At 52.7% G+C, this 27,451-nt stretch overlaps 1 protein-coding gene across 3 annotated transcripts in view; it reads left to right on the top strand.

Moving 5' to 3' along the window:
- AP1B1 (adaptor related protein complex 1 subunit beta 1) overlaps positions 1–27,451 on the top strand; it is a 79,684-nt gene that overhangs the window by 19,871 nt on the left and 32,362 nt on the right. For all 3 annotated transcript variants that reach the window (XM_039504968.1, XM_039504967.1, XM_039504966.1), the window contains exons 2-8: positions 2,668–2,730; positions 7,425–7,530; positions 10,954–11,089; positions 12,270–12,515; positions 15,831–16,021; positions 16,777–16,998; positions 26,260–26,380. In XM_039504968.1, the coding sequence (XP_039360902.1) occupies positions 2,694–2,730; positions 7,425–7,530; positions 10,954–11,089; positions 12,270–12,515; positions 15,831–16,021; positions 16,777–16,998; positions 26,260–26,380 (1,059 nt within the window). In that variant the 5' untranslated portion in view covers positions 2,668–2,693. The remainder of the gene's footprint in view (positions 1–2,667; positions 2,731–7,424; positions 7,531–10,953; positions 11,090–12,269; positions 12,516–15,830; positions 16,022–16,776; positions 16,999–26,259; positions 26,381–27,451) is intronic.

Raw genomic sequence — 27,451 nt, 5'->3', positions numbered from 1 at the left:
TTGTCCCTCTTTTTTCCTGATTTATAACCTAGCTCACATTTTACCTAGCTCACAGGGGAGATGGGGGCACTGTCATTAAATTCTGTGTCTCCAGATGCATGTCTCCCAGATGGATGTGCTGTCTAAAATTGGGAATGGATGGTGGAAATATTCTTGGATCCGTAAGTTCTTCTTTTGTGTTAATAATTTTGTGGCCCCTAATACATGGCTTTTTACATTGTTTTCTTGTTCCCTTTGTCAGGGACAGTGAAACTAACCACAGTTCTCTCCTGTTCCCTGTTCTCCTTGGTTTCCAACACTGATTCTTACTTCCACACTTTCTTCAATTTGATTTCTTTTTTTCAACAGAAAAATGACTCTCTTGGGCAAAAAAAGGAAAAGATTTCTGCAGTCAAGAGGACACATAAAGCAGCAGAAGCGCGCGGGTGGTTCCAGGCACCTAGAGGTTTCGTAGAGCAGGCAATCAATCAAGACAGAAATTTGTGGAGTACAGGGACAGACAGTATGGCTAAAAGGATGGTGTAGCCAATAAAGGTGATATGAACTGGTCTAAATGGACTGAAAAAAAAATTTTAAAAAAAATTTTTTTTTTGACTGTTTGCTACTGACCTTTCTGGAGATGGTCAGTAGCCTGGAGATGGTGTGATGATTCCCCAGCCCTCAGTTTCCCTTGCCTGTTCCTTTGCTTTCTTGCCTCACTATGCTGTATATACTTGTTGATATGTAACACTAATAACTTGATAAATACTAGAAATAAATAGTCATTACTGTTAGGGCTAGAGGTTTTAGAGTTCCCAGTGCTCTAGTCCTCCTCCCTCTCCATCCTTTGTATTCATTGTAAAAAATATTAAAAAATAAACAAAAATAAATAAAGTCATAATCCCGTCTTTGTTTTTTTGTGAAATTGAAATTGGGGCTGGAATTTCATGTACTGTTCTGTTCATTCCTCATTTCCTGTTTCCTCTGGGTCACTGTCTCTGGGCAGCTGGCCACTGTCTGAAGGCAGGGATGGTCTGACCCAATGTCCTATTCTGAGAAAAGCAGTGTGATTATGTTGGTATATATATTGTAAAATAAATAAAAAATTTAAATTTTAAATATTGTGTTTTTATTTTTTTTTTTTTTGGAATTCCCAGGAGTAGAAGTTACACTAGAAGAGTGTTGTTTTTTTGAAAAAAAAAAAATCCTGAGGAAAAATGTATTAATAAAAACTCTTTTTTTTTGTGGAACCAACCTAATTTGGCAGTGCCGCCCTAAGTTCCGTTTATCTAGTATATTGAGGGACTCCTGAAAACCAAGCTTATGCCCAAATAAACCTGTTAGTCTTTAAGGTGCCACCGGGCTCCTTGTTGTTTTTTGTGGATACAGACTAACATGGCTACCCCGATACTTGACCTCAGCTGTTTGGGATTATATAATATGGCCTAAAGTGCTTGGCTGAGTACTACATGCTTGAACTTAAGGGAACAGTGCTTCAGAATTGGTGCCTGGTGCTAGCGACTTGGAAAAGGACCATGTCTTGTGAATACAGAGGTGAAGACTTGCACTATGTTTTGAGCTGCAATTATTCCTGTACACTTACCCTAGAGGGAGGCTTCCTTGGAACTAATTTCATCATCAGTTTTGCCTTGTCCCTTCTCTCTTCTGAGAACCACTTGCTATGTGGGGTGGGGGAAGGGCTCGGTGTGCATCTTCACTGGCATAAAACTTCCTGCCTGGAATGAAGTAAACAGAGGATTATTGCACTAGTCAAGCTACTTTTGGTTAGTCCCCAGCAAAACTGCTGCTCCCCCCTTCACTTGCTACGCCGAGACTGGTTTGGCTAATGTGCCCCATAAAGCTTTGCAATGCAGCAGTTTGTCTAAGAGCCTCAGGTTGTGTTTTGTTCATGAAAAGTGCTAACATGACAGCACTGGATGCAGAAATACTTCTTTGTCCACAAAATAAACACAGCACAGGCAGCACAAACTTCCCTCCCACAATGCCCCATTGATGTGCCTGCCCCCTGAACTGAGGGGGAGGGGATCATCGTGTTAGAGGTGAGAGGGGGAGTTGAATCTCTTCAGTCCAGTTCTCTGAGGCTTTTGATAAGAGGGCCAGTTAACACCAGTTGGGATGGGCTGTGTGGTGGATGTCTCCCAGTCACTCTGCAGAACTGCAAGCTGGTATTGAGGCTTGCTCACTATTGAGGTACATTGGATTTGAACTGGGGTAGCAGCAGTGATGACCATTACCGTCCAGTCCCGCTGGGGAGCCACCAAAATGGGCCAGCTGGGGTAATGACACATTAGCTTTCGAAGCAGCAAAGAATCCTGTGGCACCTTATAGACTAACTAATGTCTGATACTTGACATTAGCTTTCCTTCACTGCCCCTTTTTTTGGGGGGGGGGGGAGGGGAGAAATACACTGCGACCTACTTCACTGACCCTCCTCTGAGGGCTAGGAGTACCTAGGCACCCTGCCATGTGTGTGGCTCCCTGTCCTTTCCGGAAGAGATGCACCCTGCTCCGTGCGCATGTTCTTGTTGCTTTTCCTGAGGGAGAGCAGAGTTTCTTTCCCCTTCTTGTTTTTTTCCTCCCAGTGCTTCCTCTGCTGTCGCTGCTTCAGCAGAAAAGCAAGGGGGTTATCCAGGTGTCAGCATTTTCTCTCTCTCTCTCTCTCCTCAGAGACGCACTGCAAACCAGGGGCCAGAATGACAGACTCCAAGTACTTCACCACCACAAAGAAAGGTAACCGTGCATGCGTGGGCTGCTTTACTCATGCTTCCCAACATCCCTCCTTGTCCTCTCGACTGTTCCCAAGGAGGATGCCTCTGCATGGGATTGTTAGCACAAGCCCTGCTCACTTCCACAATGAGGGGTGGGTCTGACTCGGTTCCCAAATTGGGGAACCTCCGAAGTCCTGATTAGCAATTTCCCCCATCCCACTTTAGCGTTCTTTGCCATCCTAAAGATTCAGATGCAGAAGGAATTTTTAGTAACAGGAACTATATAGTATGAAGAGGGGGAAAGAAACTGGTTAATGGTTAAAAGCTTTTAATAACTCTGTTCCTGCTTGCATGCAGTGTGCTAAGCTAGATGACTGGCATGTGAGCAGTTCTCTCCCATCCTTTGAGTGAGAGCTGCAGGATCTCCATTTTGTGAACAGGTGTAGGAGCGCTGTGCATGCAGGTGGGGTTGGCAACTTGCTCATTAGCTGCAGACAAAACTCTACCCATCATTCAGGCTTTCGAACCCCTGACAGATTCCAGATCATATTCTAGCTCCTGGGTGGCAAAAGCAGTTTGTCACCCAGACTCAATGGCCTGGCAGTGAACCAAGACAAGCCTTTTAACTGTTCTTTTATCAGCTTTTGCAGCTTAGTAACACCCATCAGTGCAGCTGTCAGACTGGCCCTTGCAGATGGCCTGTTTCTTTAATGCACTTGTTAAAATGGTTTGGCAGAAAATCCCAATAGGCCTGAAACCTTCACTAACCACTGAAGCAGCAGTGCAGGTGGCTCTCAGGATGCTAAATTTAAGTATCTGCCAAACCAAGGAAATAATGTAAATGAATGGAGTCGAGTGTCTTGCTGTTCCGTCCCTCCACCAGAGGCTGTAATTACCCCTTGTCAGTGAAAGGTGGGAAGGTTGAGTTAAAAAGAGGGCTTAGGAGCTGTGATCCCAGTGAAACATTGATAGCAACAAAATGGCCCTCTACCCTGTGACAATAGCATATTCTTTCTGTTGCTGTGGCCTTAGTTGCATACACATTTGCAGGGCCGCCCAGAGGATTCAGGGGGCTTGGGGTCCTCGATGGCGGGGGGGCCCCTGCTTCGGCGGCAATTCGGCGGCAGGGAGTCCTTCTGCTCCGGGACCTGCCACCGAAGTGCCCCAAAGACCCGGAGCAGAAGGACCCCCTGCTGCCGAATTACCGCCAAAGACCTGGAGCGGAAGAAGCTCTGGGGGCCCCGGGCCCTGCGAGAGCTTTCCGGGGGCCCTGGAGCGAGTGAAGGACCCCACTGTGGGGCCCCCTGTGGGGCCCGGGGCAAATTGCCCCACTTGCGCGCGCCCCCCTGGGCGGCCCTGCACCTTTGTATCTAGTGCATATGACTGCATCATTTGGTGATGGTGGATGTGTGGGGACAATGGTGTGTCAGTGTCCTCTGACTCTGAATTTTGCAATGAATGTTCTAGATCAGTGGTCTCCAAACTTTTTTGATCGCGCACCCCTATCAGTAAAATTTTTTTGAGCACGCACCCCAGTATATGTATTTTTGTGTATAATTTATACACATACTACTATACTAATATAGTATGTACATTATAAGACCTACAAAAAACAGAAATTAAAAAAGGATGAGATAAAGATGAAATAAACAATATTTTTTTAAAATTTTTATTGTATTTAACGGTACAAAAAAACCTTTTTGCTCTCAAAATTATTTTTATTAATAATTTTAGTGAGAGCAATGTGATTGAATATGCTTCATTATTTCTGAAAATCTTGGTTTAACACTTTGATGCAGCGATTTGAAGGTCTGGATTAGGTTTAGGGTGCGGGAGGGTGCTCAGGGTGGGGTGCTGGGTCTGGGAGGGAGTTAGGATGTGGGAGGGGGCTCAGAGTAGGGGTGGGGGAGGAGGCTCAGGGCTGGGGCAGGCAGGAGGTGCAGAGCACTTACCTGGGGCAGCTCCTGTTTGGTGCAGGGGGTGTGCAGGAGGCTCTGCGCATTGCAGCACCGCCCCCATGGCCACGATTCTGGGATCTCCTCCCCCCCGGGGGGGCCACCCGGAACGCAGGGGCTTTAGGGGCTGCAGGGCCCTGGGCTAAAGGGGGCCCCGGGGGCCTGGCCTGCAGCTCTAAATTCCCTTTCGGAATGCGGCCCTGCGAGCACGGGCCGGAGGACTCCGGAGGAGCAGGGCAGCCGCACAGCCAGCGGCCGGAGAGAAGCGCCGCTTTCCCCTTCAAAGTGCCGCTTCTGTCCAGCCGGCTGTGAAGGGGAAAGTGCCGCTTCTCTCCGGCCCCTGGCTGTGCGGCTGCCCTGCTCCTCCACAGGCCGGAGGACTCAGGGCCGCATTCCGAAAGGGGCTTTAGAGCTGGAGGCCAGGGACCCGGGGCCCCCTTCGCCCAGGGCCCTGCAGCCTCTAAAGCCCCTGTGTTCCGGGTGGCCCTGCCTGTGGGGGGCAGGGCAGCTTCCCCGCTTGCTCCCTTCCTCCTGCCTCTGGCCACACCCCCAGCGGTGCTCCTCCTGCCGTGCCCCCCCGGATCGTCTTGCGCACCCCACTTTGGAGACCACTGTTGTAGATCACATCCCCCCGGCGCAGTCTTCCACACGCCTAATCCAATCCCTGTCCCCCGTTTCCATCCTATAGAGTTTGGCACAGCCTGTTACTCTTTGCTGAAGAATGAGCTGGCAGAGAGACCTCAGGACCCAGAGCACATGGTGCTGTCAGGCTGGGTTAGATGAGTAGAAAAATAGAGACTTGTATCCTTGCTACTTTTGCCACGTGTCAGCTAGCACCAGTGTGTGGCTCTATGGGAGATGGACAGCTAATCAGAAACGAATGGTCTAGCGCTCCTTAGTCAGACCACTGCACTTAGCCATGTGAGAGCTGAGCGTGTTGTCTCGGAAACGCCACTCCTTCAAAACTGTGGAGGAGAGTGAGAGCTGGCACCCAGCAAACCATTGGCAACCATCTCCTGCCTTAGTCTGGGGATGGTTTTCTCAGAATGCTCTTGCTGTCAGTGTAGGACTGGCGCGCTCTGATCATGTGGGGGTGATTCTGCTACTGGAGATAAGCTTTAGCGTCAGTTACGACTTAGGACTGACTCAGGAAGAGTGGATTCCAGCTTTGCAGAACTTACCAGACAAGTAGTAATTGACCTAATGCAGCAGAGGAAAGGTTGGGTGGGCATTGAAGCTCAGGGATAACACCTTGGTAGAAAGTCCAGCCTTTTATAGTTGCTGGGCTAGGAGAGATTCTGGAATGCCCACCGCAGTGCTATGTCTACCAGACAGACTCAGGCAGCCAGTTCTGGACAGGTCAGGCTCAGAGCGTGTTCTTAACAACATGATCTCTAGAAACGTTTTATTTACAATGAGAACTTGAATTCTGCAGTAACTGATGGTGTAGTGCTTTCCTCTGCCACCCCTCCTCTATTCCTAGATTCTCTCCAGTGGTGAATGGATTTTTCATGCCTTGCCTGGGTTGTAGCCCTTGTGCAGTTAGATTTTGTCTGTTCACCTCAGTTTCCCCTTCTAAAGAACTGGGATAATACCTCTTGCACAAAGATGTTGATGCTTAATTCCCTAATATGCTTTGAGATCTCTAGATAGTTGGGGCTAGAGAAACACACAGATTCCTAGACGCCACAGTGAAATTTCAACACCCTCTCAGTTCCCTTCTGAAAGTGTTGGCAGTTCCCATTTCTGCACACATGAAACAATACTGACCAAAGAGTTACTGTGTTGTGTATTTCAATGAGCTGAAGGGGAAGGTCAGTGAGGAGCTACCCATTGGCTATTGCCGAGTTCCCCCTTGCAGATCCTCTTTTTGTAGAGGAAACACCAGGTCTGATTCATAGATGGGCAGGCCAGAAAGGATCATTGTGATCATCTAGTCTCACCTCTTGTCTAACGCAGGCCAGAGAACAGCCCCACAATAATTCCTGGTTAAGCATATCTTCAAAAACAAAAATGTAAACTTGATTTAAAAATGGCCAGTGAGAGAGAATCCACCACAACCTCTGGCAAATTGTTTCAAGGGTTGATTACGCTCACTGGTAGAAATTTACACCTTGTTTCCAGTCTGAATTTGTCTAGCTTCAACTGTAACAGGATCCTGATATATTCCCCCCCCCCCCCACTTCTTCCTCCATTGTGTTTGATTTTGCTTCCAGCTAGGTGCCTCTCCTTCTGGATCCCAGTGACACCGATTCTGAGCTAGCCAGTGGGGAACTGGCAAATGCAAGCTGTGCTCTCTCTGAGCACATAGCTCCCTGAGGCTGGGACTGCCTCTCAATCTATCGAGCCCAAACCTTAAACTCTCATCCCATGAGCTGGTTAGTGCATTGTGCTCCTGCTCCAGTGGGCCCACCTGCTTTCTGCCAAGTTATTGTAAACTCTTATTGGCCCAGGAAGTGCAGAGTGCCTGATGGAGGAGAGTAGCTTGGCTGTGGCTGTGTTCCTGGTGAAGCTAAGACCATTACTGGATGTGGCATCTTGAGATGTTACTCCACTGGCTGGGCTCCCTTGCTAGCCTGGGTCACAGAGAGCTCTTTGCCTTCATTTAATAGAAACAGGCAAGCAATTACTTTCAATTCCTGTGGGTAATTAAAATGGAGCATTCATCTAAGCAACTGACTGTACCTTTCTACCAAAACCTACTGCTTGCCCCAGTCTGTCAGGGCAGGGAATATTAACTCCTGAATTTCTTTCTCTCCAGGGGAGATCTTTGAGTTGAAGGCAGAGTTGAACAGCGACAAGAAGGAGAAGAAGAAAGAGGCGGTGAAGAAGGTGATCGCCTCCATGACCGTTGGCAAAGATGTCAGGTGCGCTGCCATGCACAGGGTAGAGACGCTTTTGGGATGCCATCTATTGCTGTAGGGTTAGGAGTGCCCAAACTATACCCAGCTGCAGGGATGCACTGGCAGCTTGCCCAGAACCTGAGAGCTGCACCTAATGTGTATTAAATGAGTAGATTATAGCAGCCCATGTAAACTACAGGTCCCAACAACAAAGCTCCTTGGATCAAGACCGAATGTTGCATAATGGGGCCTATGGCTTCTTGAGATCAGCCTCCATTTCCATGACAGAAGGCTCCTTTTGGCTCTGTGGGTGGTCTGCATGTCAGTTACCCTTTTGTCTTGGGCGAGAGCTTGCCTGTCACTGCAGCCTCTGCTCTGAAAGATGAACGGTTTATTCAGGTCAAGTAGCCCATCAGCCAGCAAACTTGGCTTGTTTTTAGTAGTAACCTAGCTACAGGAGGACTGGACTGGCTTCCAGATTAGCTTACTGGAATTATTGCTGCTTTCTTAAATTTAACCTTTTTTAAAAGGCAAACAAGCCCCTTTTTGACAGAGGACAGATCTTTGTTTCATAGATGATGATCTTGTTATGATGAGCCAAGAATAAAATATTAAGCTGAGCACTTCCAGTTTCCTCTCCCTTTTACCCCATCAGGCAGTCGTGTTAAAGATATACGGCCTCCCTCCCTCCCTCCACAGGCTGTACGCCTAAATGGTGCTTCTGCCCCTTCCTCTTTTAGGAGTGGTGACCTTGGGCTCTCGCACATCCATATGCACCTTTTTAAAAGCAGGCATTCAAGGTTATGAGAGAAATCAACTTCTAGGTCTAGCTAGTAACAGTACAACCACCTAGCACCCTTCGTTGTTAAATCTGTGCTTTATAAAGGTGGCTAAAGCTCTGTTCCCATTTTACAGATGTGGGAAACAGGCACAGAATGTTTAAGTGACTTGTCCAGTCTTGCACACTGAGTCAGTAGCAGAGCTGTGACTAGAACCCAAGGGTCAGGACGCCAGCCAGGGCCCCTAGCACCATTAGTTTACATGGCACTTCCCATAGACGTGATCTGTGCCATGAAGAGAGGCCAGTGCAAGAACCAGGAAGACAGTCTAGGAGAGTGAGGAGGGTGCGTTTGAAGGAGCAGGATGTAAGGATTGGATGGAGGGTTCCTGGCCAGGGAGCTACAATGGTAGAAGACACAAAGTACAGAAAGGAAGGGAAGGATGTGTCTGTGTGATGTAAAGTGAGGCGCATAGGGAGCAGGTGTCTGTAGCCAGAGTCTGATCCCTACATCTAACCAGAGTGAAGTTTCCCTGAAGTCTGAGATAAATGATGACTGATTCCTCTGAAGGGAAGCTACCTTCTTGACACACCAATGCAGAGTACGGTTTCAAGCAGAATCCATTTGAATTCAGGGGAAGGCTGAGAGCCTTAAAGTCTGAGATTCTGGAACTTCATCAAGTGTTAATAGAGATTGAGTCAACTGAAGAAAAAATATTTGTGTGAGCACTTTGAAGATCCTTTTCCTGTGATCGTGAAGGGTTCTGCTTCCTCAAAGCTTTGTTGCGCCTCATCAAATGGCTGGGCAGTATCAGGACAATGGTAGCTTAAGAATCCATTCCCATCAGTGGAGAGCATGACAGCGATTTAAGAATGGCTTTTAAGACAGTCAATATTTACTGTCTGGCAGATAACAAATCACTGCTGTATTCCATATGTATGGGTTCCCCCTTAACTGATCCCAACCCGCAGATTGCACTGTATTACTATTCAGTGGATTTGCTGGGGCATGCATGTTAGCTTAAAACAATGAGAACTGGCCAAATAGGCCAGCTCCTAGGTCCAACAATATCTGACCTTGACTGATTTTTTGAGAGCTAGGTGTCTGAGTAGTCTCTCCCCCGCCCAGATTTACTCCTGAATTGTTCTAGCCTCATTCTGCTTTAGACTTGGTGGCCTGACCAGCTTTTTTAGATGTAACATCATTGCAAGGGAAAACTCACTAACAATCAAGTGGATCTGGGCTCTGCTGTTAGCAATAGCACAAGCTGAGCTTGTGCCCATTCACCCAGCTCTGAAGCTGTCAATGGGCTCTTACACAGGGCTATTTCTCCATCCAACGTATCATGCATTCTGCAGCTCTAGAATATTTTCACTCATTCACTAGGATCAGAGACTTAGAAAAATAGACTTCTTTTCTAGCTGCACTCTGTTAGGGAACTGTTACAGCTCTGGAATTCAGTGCTGTCCTTGTGAAGCTGTGTTCCTGATAAGAAGGATGCTGTATAAAGTGAAGTGTCTGCTGTCTCGCTTTTTCTATTCTATCTTTGATGCAATAAAGTTTCCCTTCAACACTGTGAAAAGATGTGACCGCACAATCTTTTTGACTGAGCGTGCTGTCATGTCTGAACAGCCATTGGATGATTCCTTGTGGTGCAGGACTTTGTTCAGCACATAGTTTAGCTCTTAAAAGAATTTATACTTCACTGTGAAATTGGCTGTGTTGAAGCGTGGTTGCTCAACATGGCTGCAGGTGGAGGAGAAGCAAGCCTCCACACTTAACCATGGTTCTTTTAAAAACTGTATGTGACATAGTCCACAATGCAGCTTTAACCTGCTCAGTCTCATAGTGTAGACTGATTCTAATTGCTGGGGTCACTGATAAATGGTTTTCTGGATCTTTTATATAAGAACATCAAACAAGTTTTTAGGGGAAGGAGGGTAAAAGAAGGGGAAATGGCTAATGACTATAAAAGTGAAGACAAAGTCCCAGAATGAATCAACAAATGCTTTTAAAAGGGAGACTGCCAATGAACAAGTCTCTAAAGGGAATAGCTGCTAAGCAGTTAGCCTGGAGCATAGTTGGGAAAGAACAGAGGTTGAACAAGGAATGTGGCTTTAAATAGAGGACAAAATGTGTTTTTCATGTCCACTCTCTTCTGTATGTGCTACAGAGCTGTACAGCTGTCTGAAGATGATCTGAGGGAGATTCCAAAAGCCACTAATAGAGTTTCCTTGGCTATCTTACATAAAATTGATGTAGGTTTCTTTAATTTAGTGAAGGTCTATTAAGACTGGATCAGCTTTCAAGGAATTGGAGAACCAACTTTGCAACCAAAATTCCAGGGTAGAGCATTCTGGGGTGAGGAAGATTGACCCCAAGCTTTATCCATTAGGGACTGCGTTGTTGAGCTTATCTTAGTGGAGATCCCTGAAGAAATCCAGATGTTGGAATGGCTCCTTCAGAGAGCTCAGTGGAGTCTCACACTTGGGTACATAAAAGGTTTTGGAAATACTGTGGCAGCTGGGAGGGCCAGAGGAGGTGATATGTGGTTGGGCACATGCATGCCTCTGGTTATAGAGGTGAAAGTTGAACATGCCCCAGCTAACTCTCTCATCTCCTGTCTCAGTAGCACTGGGGTAGTTTATGCTGGCATTCTGTGTTTCAGTGCGCTCTTCCCAGATGTGGTGAACTGTATGCAGACCGATAACCTAGAGCTGAAGAAGCTGGTCTACCTGTACCTGATGAATTATGCCAAGAGCCAGCCAGACATGGCTATTATGGCTGTCAACACCTTCGTAAAGGTGAGATGGGATTGCTGCTTACCGTGGCAATGTACACCTGCATCGTGGAGGGCTCAGGCTTGGTTTGCCATGTGTATCCAGAACCTAAGTCATTCAGCAAAATCCCTGACTGAATTTCCACTCCTCCTCCTCAGTGAGCTTAGTATTGCTCTTCTAGGGGAGGAGGAAACGGCACACCCATCACCCAGTTCACCCTTACTTGTGCACCATATTCCTTCAGTCCTAGGCTTCCCTTTTCACCACTCCACCTAAGAACTTAATCCTGACCTGGAAGGATCTCCCTATGAGTGGGAATTCAGTCACTGAGTGTGCCCCTCACATCAGTCCTACCCACTGCATTTGATGGGAGAACAGTATGGGGCCTGGGGAGCCTGCAGACTGAATTGCCACTTAACCAGCTCCAAAGAAGTGGGCGCAGGTTGGCTTTCTCAGCCTTACCCCTCTGGTCTTATGTAAATCAGCTGTAATTCCCTGTGGCTTGAGCACTGGATGAAGAAGCTAAACTTAGCCTTTATTTTAGCTCAGAAGAAATACTTCCATGGCAGTTGTATTTCTGTTAACTTCCACAGTTTATGAGAGGATATGTCCCCTCCATGGCTAATGTCTGTCCTGGACCATCAGCAGAGTTCACCAATAAGGATGGCTGCAGCTGAGAAGGTCTTCATGTTCTCCTTGCTGTAGGCGTCTGCAGCTGCAGAATGAGAATGTGTTGGGAGCAAAAATGCAGCCAAAGCAGAATTTTAAATGCTTTTGGATTTGCTAGTTCCAGTTCATGCTGGAAGCCGAATACCCTTTGTGTAGGGGTGACTTACAGGTGAAGAAAAGGGTTGCGCTTGATGGCTTTTGCAGAAGGTATGTAAGCACTTGGCAGAGTTGGCATTCATGTGACACCTAACAGGTATCTACATGAGAAATGTCAACATCCAGACAGCTAGCATTAAGGGGTTAATATCTGCACTGTGGCCCAGGCTGTCAAACTCACATTCCTGAAGTCCTAAATCCATATTGAGGCACCTAAATGAGTGACCTGATCTTAGCACTCAATGCATGGCACCACTGGAATTCAGATCTCTTTTGTTTTGGTTCCTGAATATGTACTAAGAGCTCCAGCCCCCCCAAGCCTGAAAATTGTGTCCCAAAGAAGTGTCAGGAATCTAACATCCCTTTTTAACCCCTGTAGGACTGTGAGGATCCCAACCCTCTGATCCGTGCTCTGGCTGTGCGCACAATGGGCTGCATCCGGGTGGATAAGATAACTGAGTATCTCTGTGAGCCCCTGAGGAAGTGTCTGAAGGACGAGGACCCTTACGTGCGCAAGACAGCAGCAGTCTGCGTGGCAAAGCTTCATGACATCAATGCCCAGCTTGTGGAGGACCAGGGTTTCCTGGACACACTGAAGGACCTGATCTCAGATTCCAACCCTATGGTGATTGTTCTTTTTGGCTTTCATTTGCTGCTCTATGCTGTCTTCACCCCCTTCCTCTCTTCTCTCCAGACTTGGTCAGTTGCTCTTCCCACTCACTTATCCTGTCCTACTAATCCAAGCATAAACCTCTGCATGGCTCTGTGCACTGATTGCTTCAGCCAGGGGCACTTGGGAATCTCCCAAAACATGAGTGTGCTGAGATCTCTTCAGTGGTCCTTAGAAAATGCCATTGTACAAAGGAGGCTTCTTTGGCCTCCAGACGCTGTGGACTCTCCCTCCTCTTCCCCCCTACCCTTGCTTACACTACAGTATTTAGGGGTAGCCTCTCCTGAGAGCTGTGCAGATCTCACTGGTTGCCCTTGTAATCCCTGCCTGGCCTGGCCTCCCTTTCCTTTGCTGTCTCTGCAGTATGCTGTTTGTTAGCAGCCCTTCCAGGTGCATCCCGGGTGAGGAGGCCCTGCTTGCTAGTTTGATGTAATCAGAAAGGAGATGGATACTGTAATAGCCAGTGACTCCTGTGTGGTTAGTGCCTGCCCTGACAGAGGAATGGAGTAGATGATGCAACGAGTCTTCTCCATTGCAAGGTGTTCTGTGCAAATGTTACTCACTCGTGGCTGTGCAAAACCAGACAAGCTTAGGAGATGGGGCTTGGAGATTCATTAAAGCTGTTTTGGGGGACAGGGGTGAAGGCTTGTGTCACAGAACTCTGCTGATGGTGCAGAAATGGTTCTGATGCCGGTACTGCTTTCTGGGTAGTCATTGCCACCAACACAGCCACCTTGACTAAAACCCAACAGGTGACCAGTGGCCATGAATAGTTGCAGTGCCTGACAAAAGGGGAGCAATACTGGAACAATCCTGCCTGTGTCTGATGCCTTTTCAATCTGTCAGAGCAACTGCATGGAGCACTGGCACTAGGCAAGAGATGTGCTTAGTCTTAGGAGCATTCTTGTAAAAGCTATGGATATGTCAAAGTCAGTCTCCTCCCACTCTGCCAGCGGGGCTCCTCCTGCCTGTCAGTTCCTTCCTTGTGCCTCACAGGGCTACGCTTTCTTCTTTCCTTAGATTTCCCTGCTGCTTCCATCTCCACACCCCTCAAGAGAAGCTTGTCTCTTCTGTGGCTAGGTAAAGAGGCGGGGGAGAGCGCTTACGTGTGATCTGGTGGCTCTAGCCTCTATTCTTTGCAAGGGTTCAGTTACCATTGAGCTGCCATCCAGGAAATTAGGCTTTTGGGAAATGGAAGCTCTGGTGTAATGACTCTGGCATAAAATGGTGGCTGCATTTCACCAGTTCCTTTATGAGCTCAGTGGCTCTTAGTTCATAACGTGCTTTGGGGTTCTGGATACCAGTCAGGATGGCTTAGTGAGCCTTGGCCCTGAAACATCTAGGGAATCTGGAGCCACGATTTGGAATCCTGTCTAGGTCAGTTTAACCATTCGTCCTTTGGAAGCTGTGACTGTCTTGACTGAAACCTTTACAATCAAGGGCCTGTCTGCTCTGCTTTGCACTTATGGGTAGCAATTAGCCTTAACTGGCCAAAATTTCCCTCCCCATCTCTGCTTCAGACCATTTGGCTGCTGCTCTCTAGCCCAGAGGTGGCTGCCTGTATATAGTTCTAGGATCCTGCTGAGATGAAAGGTAGGCAGATGTACTACTTACCGAAGAGGAGAACCATGTAACATCCACATAGAGCTTCCTCTTGTGGAGGGGACTTGGCAGCAGCTAGGCCTGCAGCATTACGTCAGAGCTCCCCATCAATGCCAAGGATTTGGGTTCTCTCCTCACAATCAGCCCTTGGCAGCATTTCCAGCTCTGAGTGCAGTGTCCTCCCTCTCTGCTCTGCCAGGATTACTTTGACCGCAGCAATCAGAAGGGCCTAATGGAGGAACAAACCTGCTTGTTCTCTCCAAACCCCTGTGCCCTGAAGGGAGCACTACAGCAGAAAGTCAAGAAGCACTTTTGTGTCACTGAAATGCATTGACAAGTCTGTTTGGCCTGTAGGTACAAACAATTCCCCCTTAAGTTTTTTTTCTTTCAAGCCTGGATGAGCAGATTAGTTTTTAGCTGATGGCCAAGCCCTGTTCTGGTCTCTAGCACAGCACTGATGCCAAAATCCAATGCTACTGCTAGCCAGCAACTGGGGACTCAGAAGTGAGCGAATAACTCTGCAACACAGGTAGCTTTGTAACATCTCTCGCTGTGTTACAGGTTCAGGGGAGGCTCGTCACATCCTTGATAACTTGTGGACTTGCCCCCTTCCCCTTATCTCCCCCCTCCTCTAAAAGAAAACCCTGACTTTGGGGCTGGAGAGTATTTCAAACCCTACTAACCACCATGCCTCCCTCGCCCCTCTCTCTGCTGCCCATCAACTCTTACCACCCACCCAGTTAAGCAGCTGCATTGCTGTGCAGACCTCGCAGGCAAGGAGCCAATGGCTTCAAAGGAGATTAATGGTGGTTCTGTGTTTAGGGACCACTGTTGTGGTCAGTGTCTGAATAATGGAGGATCCCATCTTCCAAGCTCCAGAGTGAAGGGCTGGGTCTGACTAGCTTCACTTCACCAGCACACACTGAATATTTAAAGAGGTTCCCATGTGGGCCACAGCACCATGCTAACAGTAATTACTCTCCTGTCTCCTGTATGTTTAATTATTTGTGTGAGGGGCTTGGCACTCAGTTGTCATTTGGAGTCTCTGAGAGGTGCTGTTGGCAAGAATGTATGTCTGTTTTCAGGGAGCTGGGGGGCTCAGGTTCTGTTCCATGCAGTTCTGAGCCCCTTCTTCCTATCCCTAGTTGACTTTTCCCTGCAGCCGAGGTTGGTGGTAGTGTTAAGAAATTGCTTGTGGCTGGTGTGGTGGTGAGGCCACTGATAGAGTCACGGAGGAGCATGTGTCTTAAAGCTTTTTCATGTAGGGTTTTCAAATGTCTTGTCCAGCGAGCGTTTGGTCAAAGAGCTGTGGTTCCCTGGCAGTGTGCGGTGTTCTTGGTTGCCTTGTGGGTCGCCCTGGAGTGCCAGTAGCTGTTCCAAGCCACAATAATGCTCTGCAAGTCTTAGTGTCTTTGCTGAGGCGACCGAAGGGCTTACAGAGGTGGATAAGCCCCCTGGCTTGTGGAAGGAGGAACCTGGGCACAGACGTTACCCGCAGTAACACGGGTAGCTCCTGGCAGAGCCAGAAATAGAACCTGGGTTTCCTGACACCCAGGTCCCCATCTGCTATCCCCCAGGCAATACTGCCTCCTTGCATGTATGTGACTATGAATGGGAAGGTGTTAGACGTGCAACATGGATGTTAATTGCCTGCCTGTCCTCTCTCAGGTGGTGGCTAATGCGGTAGCAGCCCTTTCGGAAATAGCAGAGTCTCACCCAAGCAGTAACCTGCTGGACCTGAACCCCCAGTCTATTAACAAGCTGCTGACGGCCCTGAATGAGTGCACAGAGTGGGGCCAGATCTTCATCCTGGACTGTCTGGCTAACTACATGCCCAAGGATGACCGGGAGGCCCAGAGGTGAGGAGGGGGTGGGGGGAGGGGCTGTGGCTCCTGTTGTTGGGAGGCCCAGAGGTGGTGGAGGGAGGGGCTGTGGCTCCTGCTGTTGGGAGGCCCAGAGGTGGGGGGGGGAGGGGCTAGGGATCCCGCTATTGGGTTGCTGTGGTATCTGGACATTAGGGATCAGAAATCAGGCTGATTGGCCAATGACTTGTAAGCTACATGGGACCTATACACTTCTTTAAATGACTAGACCATATAGACCACATCCCTCCAGTGAGACCCCAAAACATCTTTTTTGGTTTATATACCCCGGCCAGTGCAAGGAGCAAGTATCACTAGTGCTCTGGGGCATATCCCTTCCTGTTCTTCATCTGAGGATCCACTGTTCTATCAAGGAGACCTTGACTCTGCTTCTTCCTGAGTCTATTTTGGCTTCCAGGTCACCTCGAGGTGCTGGCTCAGAAGTGGCATGAGATACTTTTCTTTGCCGGCTGAGTTAGTTCACCAGCACTGGCAAGGAGGGTTCAAGATTGGGACCCTATCACTGATCCATTGTTCGGTTTGCCCCTCCAGCAGTCCTGTGAGCCCAGATTACTTTCAGGACAGCGGAGCATGAAAGAGATGGTTGAAAGCAGTCCCTAGTTGAACCAAATACTGGCACAAGCTTGTAACCTTGGTGGTACTAGCAATGTTTGCCTTAAGGGTTAAAACTCTTTTCTATCCAGTTACTTTGCATTTGCCTTTCTTCTCCCTTCTCCCCACATCCCTCTCAGCATCTGTGAACGGGTGACGCCCCGGCTGTCCCATGCCAACTCTGCCGTGGTCCTGTCGGCAGTGAAAGTGCTGATGAAGTTCATGGAGATGCTGTCGAAGGACCTGGATTATTATGGCACCCTGTTGAAGAAATTGGCTCCTCCTCTGGTCACATTGCTCTCGGCAGAGCCTGAGCTGCAGTACGTGGCTCTCCGCAACATCAACCTCATCGTGCAAAAGAGGTGAGATGCAGCCGTCTAATGCTGATGGGTAGGGAGGCATAGTCAGCTCCTCCATGCCAGGCCTGGCTGGCCTCAGGCAAACCCCTCTCCCTGCTCAGACCTCATCAGTCGGGCCTTAACCACCCAGCAATCTAATGCCATGAATCCAATCTACTTTGGAAGCTACACAGCAGAACCTAATATATGTGGCCCAGCCCCGTTGTGATAGTTGAGTTACAGATGTACAGCGTGAGCTTTCCGAACCCCTAGCGATGAGAATCGTTGACATGGGCTTGCTTTAAATCCCAATAGAATCCTCCCTCTTCCCTCGGCAGAGTTGGAATCTCGGAGATTCTGTGAATCAAGAAATGAAATGGACTAGAAACTAAGGGTTTGTCTACACTGCCATCACAGGATGCCATTGCAGCTCACGGGGGCATAGCCAAGCTCGGGGCCTGGAGCAGCGAAGTCACTAAAGCACACGCTGTCATGGCTTCGCTGCGCTGGTACCTGAACTAGCCAGATCAAAGCTAGGTCTAAACAAGCTCTAATGACGCCCTGTGATTGCAGTGTAGCTATATCTTTAGAGACAAGCGTCACCCTCCAAGTGAAGTGTGTACTATTGGTTGCCTTCTCACGCTTTATGCTGTACATGATACAACTGTAAAATTCTTTTTGTTATCAAATGTGTCTAATGACGTTGGAAAAAATCATTTTTGTGTTGCTCTTTAAAATGCAGCTGTTCCTTTTCATATAAAGGAATACCTAAAAGGGCCCTTTCCTGTGTCATGCAACTTCTAAAATCTGCCTATGCCCAATTGGGCATTACAGGCTAAGATACGTAGACAGCGTCTTCCTTACAAGTTCTACAAGACTAACCAGCCAATGTAAACCATACCTAGATGGTGAGTTCTGTCCGGTGGCTCGGCGCCGCGGCACTTTTTCCCTGATACGCGCTAGCAGCCCGCGCCCCGGTTCTTTTCCCCGCCCCGCCGGGGGCGCCGGCTGGGGCCGCCGGGCCCGGCCGGGGTGGCGCCGCTCTACCGCCTCCCGGCCCTCCGCCTCCTTCTCCTTGCCCGGTGCTCTATATAGCTCCTTCCTTCTTGAACTGTTCTCCAGTTCTTATAGCCTATATATAGTCTTTCTTTATTATAGTTAGTCTTTTGTAGTGTTTTTTAGTGTTATAGTTAGTTGTAGGTATAGTTTAGTTGTCCTAGTCGCTCTTACGGGGCTAGGCTTCCCCGGCTCCTGCACCTCAATTCCCTGCGCTTTCTCGCCAGTGCGGCTTGCCGGCCCGTCGCCCTGTGTGCTTGCCTCGTGCGCTGTGTGCGCAAGCCTATGCGTGCTCGGGAGCTCGCGCGTGCGAGAGCGTCGCCCAACCGACTGGCGCGCACGGACGCGCCCGCCAAGCCGCGGGCAGCACCAGCCGCCACCTTACATAGGGAAGGCCGAGCGCACTGCCGCACACCCGGCCGCTCGCACCAGCCGCGCACCGCCCGCGCCGCTCCTCGGCACCGCCCCCCACCGGCGCACCCGGCGCCCCCGGCACCGCCCCGGCACCGAGACGCGCCCCGCTCAGCGCACCGCGCGAAACCGCTCGCCGGCCGTCAGCCAGCGTGCCCAGCGTGCTGCGCTCAAAGGCGCCTCGCTCCCAGCTGCCGAGCGGCGCCGCCCGCGCCCGGCCGCCGCCCGGCCGACCGCGCCCCAGTCGTGCCCGCCGGGAGCGCCGCCCCGCGCCGTCCCGGCCGGCGCGCCGCGGGGCGGGCCCGCCCGCCGGGCCCCCCCCGTCCCCGCGGGCACCGCGGCGCCGCGGAGCGGGCCGTCGGCTCTTCCGGCACCCCGCCCCGGGCGGGCGGGCGGCCCCTCCTCGGTCGGCGAGCGCTTCGACACCCGTTCCGCTCACCATCCCAGCCGGTCGAGCCGCCCGGCACCGCGCCTCGCGTCCGACTGGCTCGCCGCGCCCGCCCGCCGGTCGCGTCGCCGTCGGACCATCGTACCCATCGTCATCTTCGCGCGCGTCGGTCCCGCCCCGGTCCCCCGTCGTCATCCGTACCCTCCCGCCGCCGGCACGGGTCGAGGTCCCCGCCACCGCCGCCCGCCGCGCCTCGCGCGCCGCCGTCACGCCCCCGGTCTGCCCCGCTCCCTCGGCACCGGGCCGTCCCCCGGCCTCGCGGCCCGGCGTCGAGTCTCTCCCGGCACCCGGACGCGGACGGGCCGCTGCCCAGTCGTCCGGCGGTATCGCCTCGCCCTCGGCCGGGCACCGGCCCGCGGCCGCGCCCCGCGCGCGGCGGCAGCCTGGCCTCGGGGCCGGCCCCGCCCGGCTCAGCCGTGCCCAACCCCCGCCCCCATCCCGGCGTGCCTGGGTGCCTGGGGTGTGCCCTGCCCTCAGCATCATCAAGGTCCCGCGAGGCGCTGCCCGGCACGCGGCCCGGGGCGAGCGCCATCCCCCCGGCCGCCCGGCGCGGACCTCGCCGCCGCGCCCTGCAGTCGCGCCGCAGCTCAGCCCCCCCTCAGCCCTGCGCTGGAGGCGCCTGCGGGTGGCGGCCTCCCTCGCCGCCATGGCCGCGCAATGCGCGCCTGACGGCCTCCGAGCCTCCCCCCGGCCAAGCTCGTGGCGCTTGACCCAAGGCCAGCGGTGCCCTGGGACCCCAGTGGACCGCCCCCATTGATTCGGGCGCAGAGTGACAGAGTCCGGAGGTCAGTGGCCGGGAGACCTAGTTCCCGGTAACAGGAGGATGTGGAGGAACACCAGTGTGCGTGTGCCACGTGTGCGTGAAGAGCAGTGCGCCGCGAGGCTGCCACGAGCTCAACCACCCCGTGCAGGCGCCCCCCTGGCGCAGGGGTAGGCGACCCATCCCCAGCCCCGCGCGGGTACAGCCGGACGCTCAGCGGGCACGGCTCTCGCGCTGTGAGTACGTACTCAAACGGGACTCGGCCGGCGGCCAGATCCACCGCCGCGCGGGGATCAACCAAAGGGGCCAGAGGATGGGGCGCTGGCGAGGGCGCGGGCGCTGTGGCGCAAAGGCAATGAAAACAAAATGGGCCTCCTGGCATGTTGTACATCTTGACATCCCTGGCAAATACTGACATCTTCACATCGCGCACTCTTCCCGCAACTTTCCGCCAGGATGCTCGAGGAGGAAGCGAGCTCTCGCGCTGAGTCCCGAGCGCCCCTCACCTCTGCGTCCGGACTCGCGCGGCGGGGGCTCGACGGCGGGGGGTGACAATGCATCTCATTCTCACATCTGCTACGCTCACACTCCTCTGCACAGTGCAGTACACGCTGCCATTCTACACGTGCTACGAGAAAAAACCGACAATTCGCGAGCAGACGATACGAAAGGATCGCGACGAGCAGCGGAACCTTGGCGGCAGATCGCCGCGCCGCCGGCACGGTGCCTCGCGGGCTCCGTCTTTCCGCAACAGGCCCCGGCAGCCGCGTCAGGTCTTCGCGCAGCAGCGACCCCGTCCGCGCGTCCAGGCGTCGCGGACACCTGCGGCGGCCCCAGCGGGCAACAGCGCCCTTCCTTCCTGCAGCCGGCAGCAGGGGCGCCTCTTCCGGGGGCCGGGCGGGCTCTCCCATCCGCCTCTGGGACTCCTCCTCCCCCTTCCTTTCAAACTCTCATCCTATTTCTCCGCCGCTCGTTTTCCTCAGTCATCAGTTTCTCTGGAGACTCATGGACCCTTCCATCCTGCCCCTTCACCCTCCCTCCTTCCTCCACCCACACCCCTCTTCCCACCCCCCCTCTCCTCCCTCACTCCCCTCCCCCTCTTCAGGAGGGGTCCATGTGCCACTCTCCAGAAGGAGGGCCACAGTGAGGGCAGATTTTCCTCCGTCCAGGCCAGGCATTCCAGGATTCAGTTCATTCTTTTATTAAGATTCTATCCTTCCCTAGCTTCCTTTCTGGGAGCTCTGGCAGCTGAACAAGTCCCTTAGCACAAGGGGACTCACTTCCCATACCTGGATCCCATCTCTGATAGTCACCCTCATCCGGTCTGGATTTTTGCGACATGCGACCTGTTTCTGACATGTTTCCCCCTACTTCACGCTTCCATGCCCTTTCTTACCCTCACAGGCGCAACTTAGTTCTGCAGTTGGTTGTGTTACCTTTCCACGCAGTGGTGGTCGGGTAGGTGGCAGTGCACAGATGCAGCAGTGGTAGCAGCAGATTCCCACAGGCAGCGACAGATCATGTACCACTTGGTGGATGGACGGGGATCCTGGGGGTCGTCGCGCAGGGCGTTCCAGCGACAGGTTCACAAATGGCGTCCCTCTGTCTCCTCCTGCTTGTCTGCCCCTGCTCCTGTCTGGTGCGCTGAAGTCAGCCTGCGATCTCGGCACACTCGTGGAATTCATTGGCGCTCTCGGGTGGGCCTGGCAATGGAGCGATCTCGCACCTCATCCTCCTCCTCCTCACTTTCCGACTGGCGGCCATGCGCGCATGCCTCCGGCGCCTCGTCGGGGCATCCCATCGTCATCGCACGCCCGTCTCCACCCGTCGCTGCACACGCCGCCGGCGCCTCACCGTCCGCTGCTCGCGTCGTGGCGACCGCCGGTGGGTCGCCACGGACATGGAGACGACATTGCGGTCACGGTCGAGGTGTCTTCCCCTCGAATCCCTCCCCTGGTGGCCGCACCCGGAGATCGCCTCGGGCTCCTCGGCGTCGCTTCGGGGGGCACTCGGTTGGCCGGGCCACGGGCTCACCTGGGGACCTTCCTCCTGGGGGACCCCAGCCCGCTGGCTTCGCGCTCTCGCAGTCGCCCCGCGAGCCCGCTCATCAGCTCCACGGACATGTCCTCCGCCGCCGGACATTGTCACGCCAACGGGTGAGCCTGCAGGAGTGAAACAGCACAACAACACAACACTACAACCCGACAGGAACAACAGCTTCGTCCCCCTCTGCTTCCCCTCTGCCTGGAGGCCTTCCCCTCTCTCCTCACCTCTTTTCACCCCCCCGTCCACCTGGCAGGCTCTTCTTCCAGAGCGCTCCGTCCTCGTTTCTCTCCCTCCTCAGCAGGGCGCTTTCTCTCACGTGGTGGGTCCACGTTCCGGGGTGGGGGTGGGGGTTTTTTCTCCAGAGGTGCCTTCTCCCCGGGGCACTCTCTGTTTCCTCTCAGGGCCCTGCCTCACTCTGCCAGCTCCCTTCCCTTCCTCCACCGCCCTCTCCATCCTCTCTCGCTCCCCCTCCTGCTCCTTCCCTCCCCTTTCCTTCCTCCGCTCTATGCCTTCCCAGCCTGCGGAGCGACGCACCAGTGGGATCCCTGCTCCGGCAGCCTGGCAGCCTGCTGCTCGGTACCCCCTGCTCGACACCCTCTCCGTTCGGCCCCCATCACTCCCTCCTCGGCCGGACCTCCCATCAGGACCCCACAGACTCACACTCCACCACCTGACTTCTCTCTCTGTTCCCCACATCTCTCAATCTGCAGCAGTTCCTGTGAGAAGAGAGAAAGCAAGCAGCCGAGCAGAGCATAAAGCCTTCCACCCAAAGCCGCTCCTCTGTGAAAACAGAGAAAGCCTTCGCTTTCCTGGCTGTGGGTGGCCATCACTAGGCTCCTGGACTACACCTTACCCCTCAGGAACCATCTGTGGTACCCATCACTACCCCACCTACCTTGGTGGTGCGGTTCTTCTTTGAGAGTCCACGCCGAGGTCCTTTCCGGCGGAGGGGGCGGTGGGGTCTCCGGGGCCGTGGGGTCTCCCGCTTCCCAATCCGATGGTCTTCCCGCGCTGACCGCCCGGCGCCGGCCCTGCCCCCGCTGGGACCTGCGCCGCTCCCGACCCCAGACCTGAACCCTCGTCCTCTCCTCTCTCCCTCTCCCTCTCTTCCGGCCACTCTCTCCCTGCCCTCTGCTTCTCTCATATCACTCAGCCCTGAGGTTTCCATGGCAGCGGCATCGAGAGTCTGATCCCGCCTTGTGCGACGCCTTCCCTCCCTTACTTCCCTCCCCCCCCATAAGGTGCAGCCTTCCTGCCCACACGGCCTTCCCCCCTCTCCCTTATCAGGACTTCTTCTCCTTTCCCCTTCCACCCCCCCCGCCCTCGCGCCCAGCCGGCGCACCCCTCTCGGGCGCCGTGGGCCTCGGCGCGGACAAGGCGCGCTTCGGCGCGCCCTCTTCTTCATCGGCGCAGCATGATCGCGCCAGCGAGCCAGTCTCTGAAAGCTCCAGTCACCGCCTCCTGGGTGACCCAATTGCATCGGGTCATGCTACGATGCCAGCTCGTGATGCTCACTCCTGCTCTCACCGCCTCGCGCGAACGCGCACGCCCTTCACCGCCGCCTCCTTCCATCTGCCCGTCCTCCCCCTTCATCTGCAGCATCTCCACCTGCTTCGCTCGGTCCACGTCCCACCCTCGCAGCAGTCTAGCGCAGACGCAGATGCCGGCAGGCAGCGCGGCCGCGGTTTCACTCTTTTTTACTCACTCCCACTCTCCGGCCACCGCCATTCAGGGAAGTTCACCTAACTAACTGGAAACTGAGAAGAAATCAGAAGAAAAAAGCAGAAGAACACTGGTGTTCTTCGAGATGTCGAGATGTGTCCAATCCATTCCAGACCCCCTCCTTCCCCCCCCCAGAGTCGGTAGCGAAAGAAAGAGAGAGGCGGGGACGGGGCTGGGGTATATATATACGCCATAGCGGGCGCCGCGCCCAGGGGGGCGCCCCAGCCGGCCCGGTTGGGGGGAAAAAAAAAGGAGAAGAGAAGCTGCACGCGCGCACACCTAACTGGAATGGATTGGAGCAACACATCTCGAAGAACAACAGTTACTACAGGTGAGTAACCGTCTTTTCTGTCTGCCAGTGGTTAAGGGAGAGTCCAGATCAGATCTGTACATTTCTTTCCTTGCCATTATTGCATGTTGAAATTAGAAGCTTCTTCTGGAAGTGGAGAGCAAATAGAACTGAGAAAGGTAGGTCAGCTAATAGGTAGTTAAACTAAAAGCCAGTCCCATTCTCAGTTTGGAGAGGACTGATGGTCTAGTGGTTAGGGTACCAGGCTAGCACTCAGGAGACCTGGCTTCAAATTCACAGACCTGGCAAGTCGCAGTCTCTGTGCCTGGATTCCCCATCAGTGCAATAGGGTTAATAGCACGTCTCCACCTCAGGAGTGCGCATAAATACTCTAAGGCCTTGTCTGCCTTTTGCTGACAAAACCAGTGGAGGGTGCATACACTACAATGCTACTTTTTGCAGCAAAACTCTCCTGGTTTGCCTACAAAATAAAACCACCTCAGTGAGAGGCATAGAGCTTTTGGCAGCAAAGTTAAAGCGAGAAAGCATCAGTGTAGATGCTGCCATTCCTTGTGTCACTGTAACTGGCCTCCCCCAGTATCCCACAATGCCCACTGTGACCATTCTGCTCACTGTTCTGAACTCTGCCTGGACTACGTTGGTCTGTGGGCTGAGGAGGATGTGGGAGAACTGGGAGGGAATCGCAGAACCATTAATGTAGAATCCGGTTCTCCCCAGCACTAGGAACAAAGCGGCAGGCAGAGCAGGCTGCTGCTGCTCGGGGGTGAGGACTGAGAGACTGTCAAGCTGTGTAGAGGCAGGGGCTGATATGAGGGTGGGTGTCCCCTCCCCCGCCTCAGGATTGGTTGTTTCTGGCTGCTGTCTGGACTCACTCTCCCGCAACACACATGTACTCGGTCTCTCCCCCACATACTTACACACGCACCCTGTCGCACACTTTCCCCACCCCACACAGCAGTTGAAAAGCAGCTGGCAAAGCAATCTAGTAGGATGCCCATGGAATGATGGGATTCAGAAATCTGCATCATGTGATGCTGTACCTGCCCCATGATGCATTGCAAACCCTTCCCAAAGCGCTGTACAACCAGTTGCACAGTGGGATAGTTACCCAGAGTGCACTGCTCTCTGTGTCAATGTAAGAGCTGCTAGTATGGATGTGCTCTGCTGACACAAGGAGTGTAGTGTAGACATGCAACAGCAGTTTAATTAAAGCAGTTGCTGTATGTTGGCATAGCTTTTGTTGACAAAACTCTGTAATGTAGACAAGGCCTAAAGATTGAGCTCAGATGCTATGGTAATGGTGGCCGTACAGGTCCCCAAGAGTTTTATATCCTCAGCCCTTTCATGTTGCCTTGTGCAAGCCCCAGAAGCAGCTGCTACTGCAGAAATAACCCTGTTGTTGTCAAGAAAAGTGTGTTGGGGAAGGAGAGGGGGGAATTGTATTAACTATCTCTAAACTTATAGCTGTTTTTTCCCCCAATTGTGATACTCCTCCCAGCCCTGCTCCGTGCTGTTCATTAGTACTGATACTGCGGTAAAGCCTAGTGGCCAGGGCCGCCCGGGGGGGCAAGTGGGGCAATTTGCCCCGGTCCCCGCAGGGGCCCCCATGAGAGTTTTTCGGGGCCCCTGGAGCAGGGTCCTTCACTCGCTCTGGGGGCCCCGGAAAACTCTCGCGGGGCCCGGGCCCCCGGAGCTTTTTCCGCTCCGGGTCTTTGGCAGCAATTTGGCGGCGGGGGGCCACGCCGCGGGTCTTTGGTGCACTTTGGCGGTGGGTCCCGGAGCGGAAGGCCCCCCCCCCCCACTGCTGAATTGCCGCCGAAGCGGGGGGCCCCCCGCCGCCGAAGACCCCAGGCCCCCTAAATCATCTGGGCGGCCCTGCTAGTGGCCAGCTAGATCGGACTCTCCCTGTGGTGGGTGCTGTGCTTCTCAAGGCTTTCAGGAAGCTTTATTGTGCAGCCATCTGTGGTTAAGATCCTCTGTCACAAGGTCTTGGTCAATTCTTCAGCCCTCTCTACACTCCAGCATGTGACCAATGCTTCTAGCTAACTCAAAAGGGAATCAATTTTATGTCTCAGGACATCAGATGATTGCAGAGGTCGGGGCATATTTCTCTTTCTGCCTCCCTCCCACATGTACAGCATTGTACAATGCAGCTAGCTGCATTAGAAGGGAGAAGGAGTCACTTACCTCAAAAGATTCAGGTTCTGCCTCTGCCAGAAGCAGGATATTGGTCCTGAAAGATGAATGACCTGATCTAGCAAATCCCATGTTCCCATCCAAGCTAGGTGTGCTGCTTCAGACTTGGAAAGTTGAGGGAATGGTGATGAGGAGCAGCATGCGGCTAACACCGAATCACTCCCCGTTTATGGGGTTCTGGAAGCAGTTATGTTGACACAGGTGCACGTCGGACATCCTCAATACATGCGGGGAGGGGGGAATCAGCACTGGATTTTAAAATGGCTCTTTGCTGGTTCACATGATAAAATGTAGAGAGTTTGAGTGTCATTTAACACTGCCTGTCTCCCCCTCCAGGCCTGAAATCCTGAAGCATGAGATGAAAGTGTTTTTTGTGAAGTACAATGACCCCATCTACGTTAAACTGGAGAAGCTGGACATCATGATCCGCCTGGCTTCCCAGGCCAACATTGCTCAGGTCAGCCCTCCTCTCCAGGGGATCCAGCCCACTTTGTGCCTGCTGGATGGGGCAGGCTGTGGGAAGGTTGTTCCCCACTGTCACTCTTTGGCCTGGTGTAACAATCTGCAAGTACCTGAAAGGTGTAAATTGTGACTAGAAGACCTGTTCTGGCCAGTGAAATGGGGGAAGGGGGTGGTGACTGGGTGAAATTTAAACCGAGGAGTTAACAACATTACTAGTGGGGGGTGGGAATTTCGTAATGGAGAGCTCTGTTAGGGTCTGGACCGAAGCCCACTGAAGCCAATGGAACAGTGCAGTCTTTGGCTCCAGGCCTTAGACTGGGGACTAGTCTCCCAAGGGCAGTGATAGAAACGCTGGGGTTGGCGATATTTAAACTGGCCTGGACTAAGGGCAGAACCCTCTCTTGGCCCTGAGAAGGGCTGGACTGGCCTTCTGGTAAAAGTCCCTTTGTCCAGCACCAGTTTCAGGGGTGGGGGCTGAGTTCTCTAGCATTGCTGCCTTCCAGCCTTCTCTACAGACCGGTGCCTGCTGAGAGAGCTATGCAAGTTCTAGAAGGATCCAGCATCCCAGATCCCCTTTCTCTCTCACTTCACCTCCCATATCAGCATCAGCACAGTGGGAGAGGTGGAAATTTCTGCTTTACACCTGCGCCCTGCCTATGCGCATGCATACCTCAGTAGCATGTGCTTCCTTACCTCAGTGTCATTCCATTGCCTAAGAGTAGCACTGCAAGCTTCCCTGCTTTCAGCCAGCATTAAACACCGACGGGGAGCCTTGTCAAGCAGCCGTATCTGGTTCGCATTCTGCGAGGGTTTTACTTCACCTCAGCTCATCAATATTGTGGCTAATGAGATACTAAGGATGTGTAGCTCTTCAGAATATTGGCAAACTGTGTCTCTATGAAGCCAGCAGACCACGATGCTGTCAAGAATGTTTTGTCAGCCTGAGCCTGTGGATGTTTAGGAGCCCATTATCACATCCCTTTTGAGGGATCCTGGCCCTCTACTGCCAAAGGGCAGGGGCATCTGCTCCAGTGACTCCTTCCTGGCAGGACAGGGCTCACCTTTT

The sequence above is a fragment of the Mauremys reevesii genome, linkage group 18 (assembly GCF_016161935.1).
Source record: "Mauremys reevesii isolate NIE-2019 linkage group 18, ASM1616193v1, whole genome shotgun sequence".
NCBI lineage: Eukaryota > Metazoa > Chordata > Testudines > Geoemydidae > Mauremys > Mauremys reevesii.
This window is presented reverse-complemented; position numbering and strand designations above follow the sequence as displayed.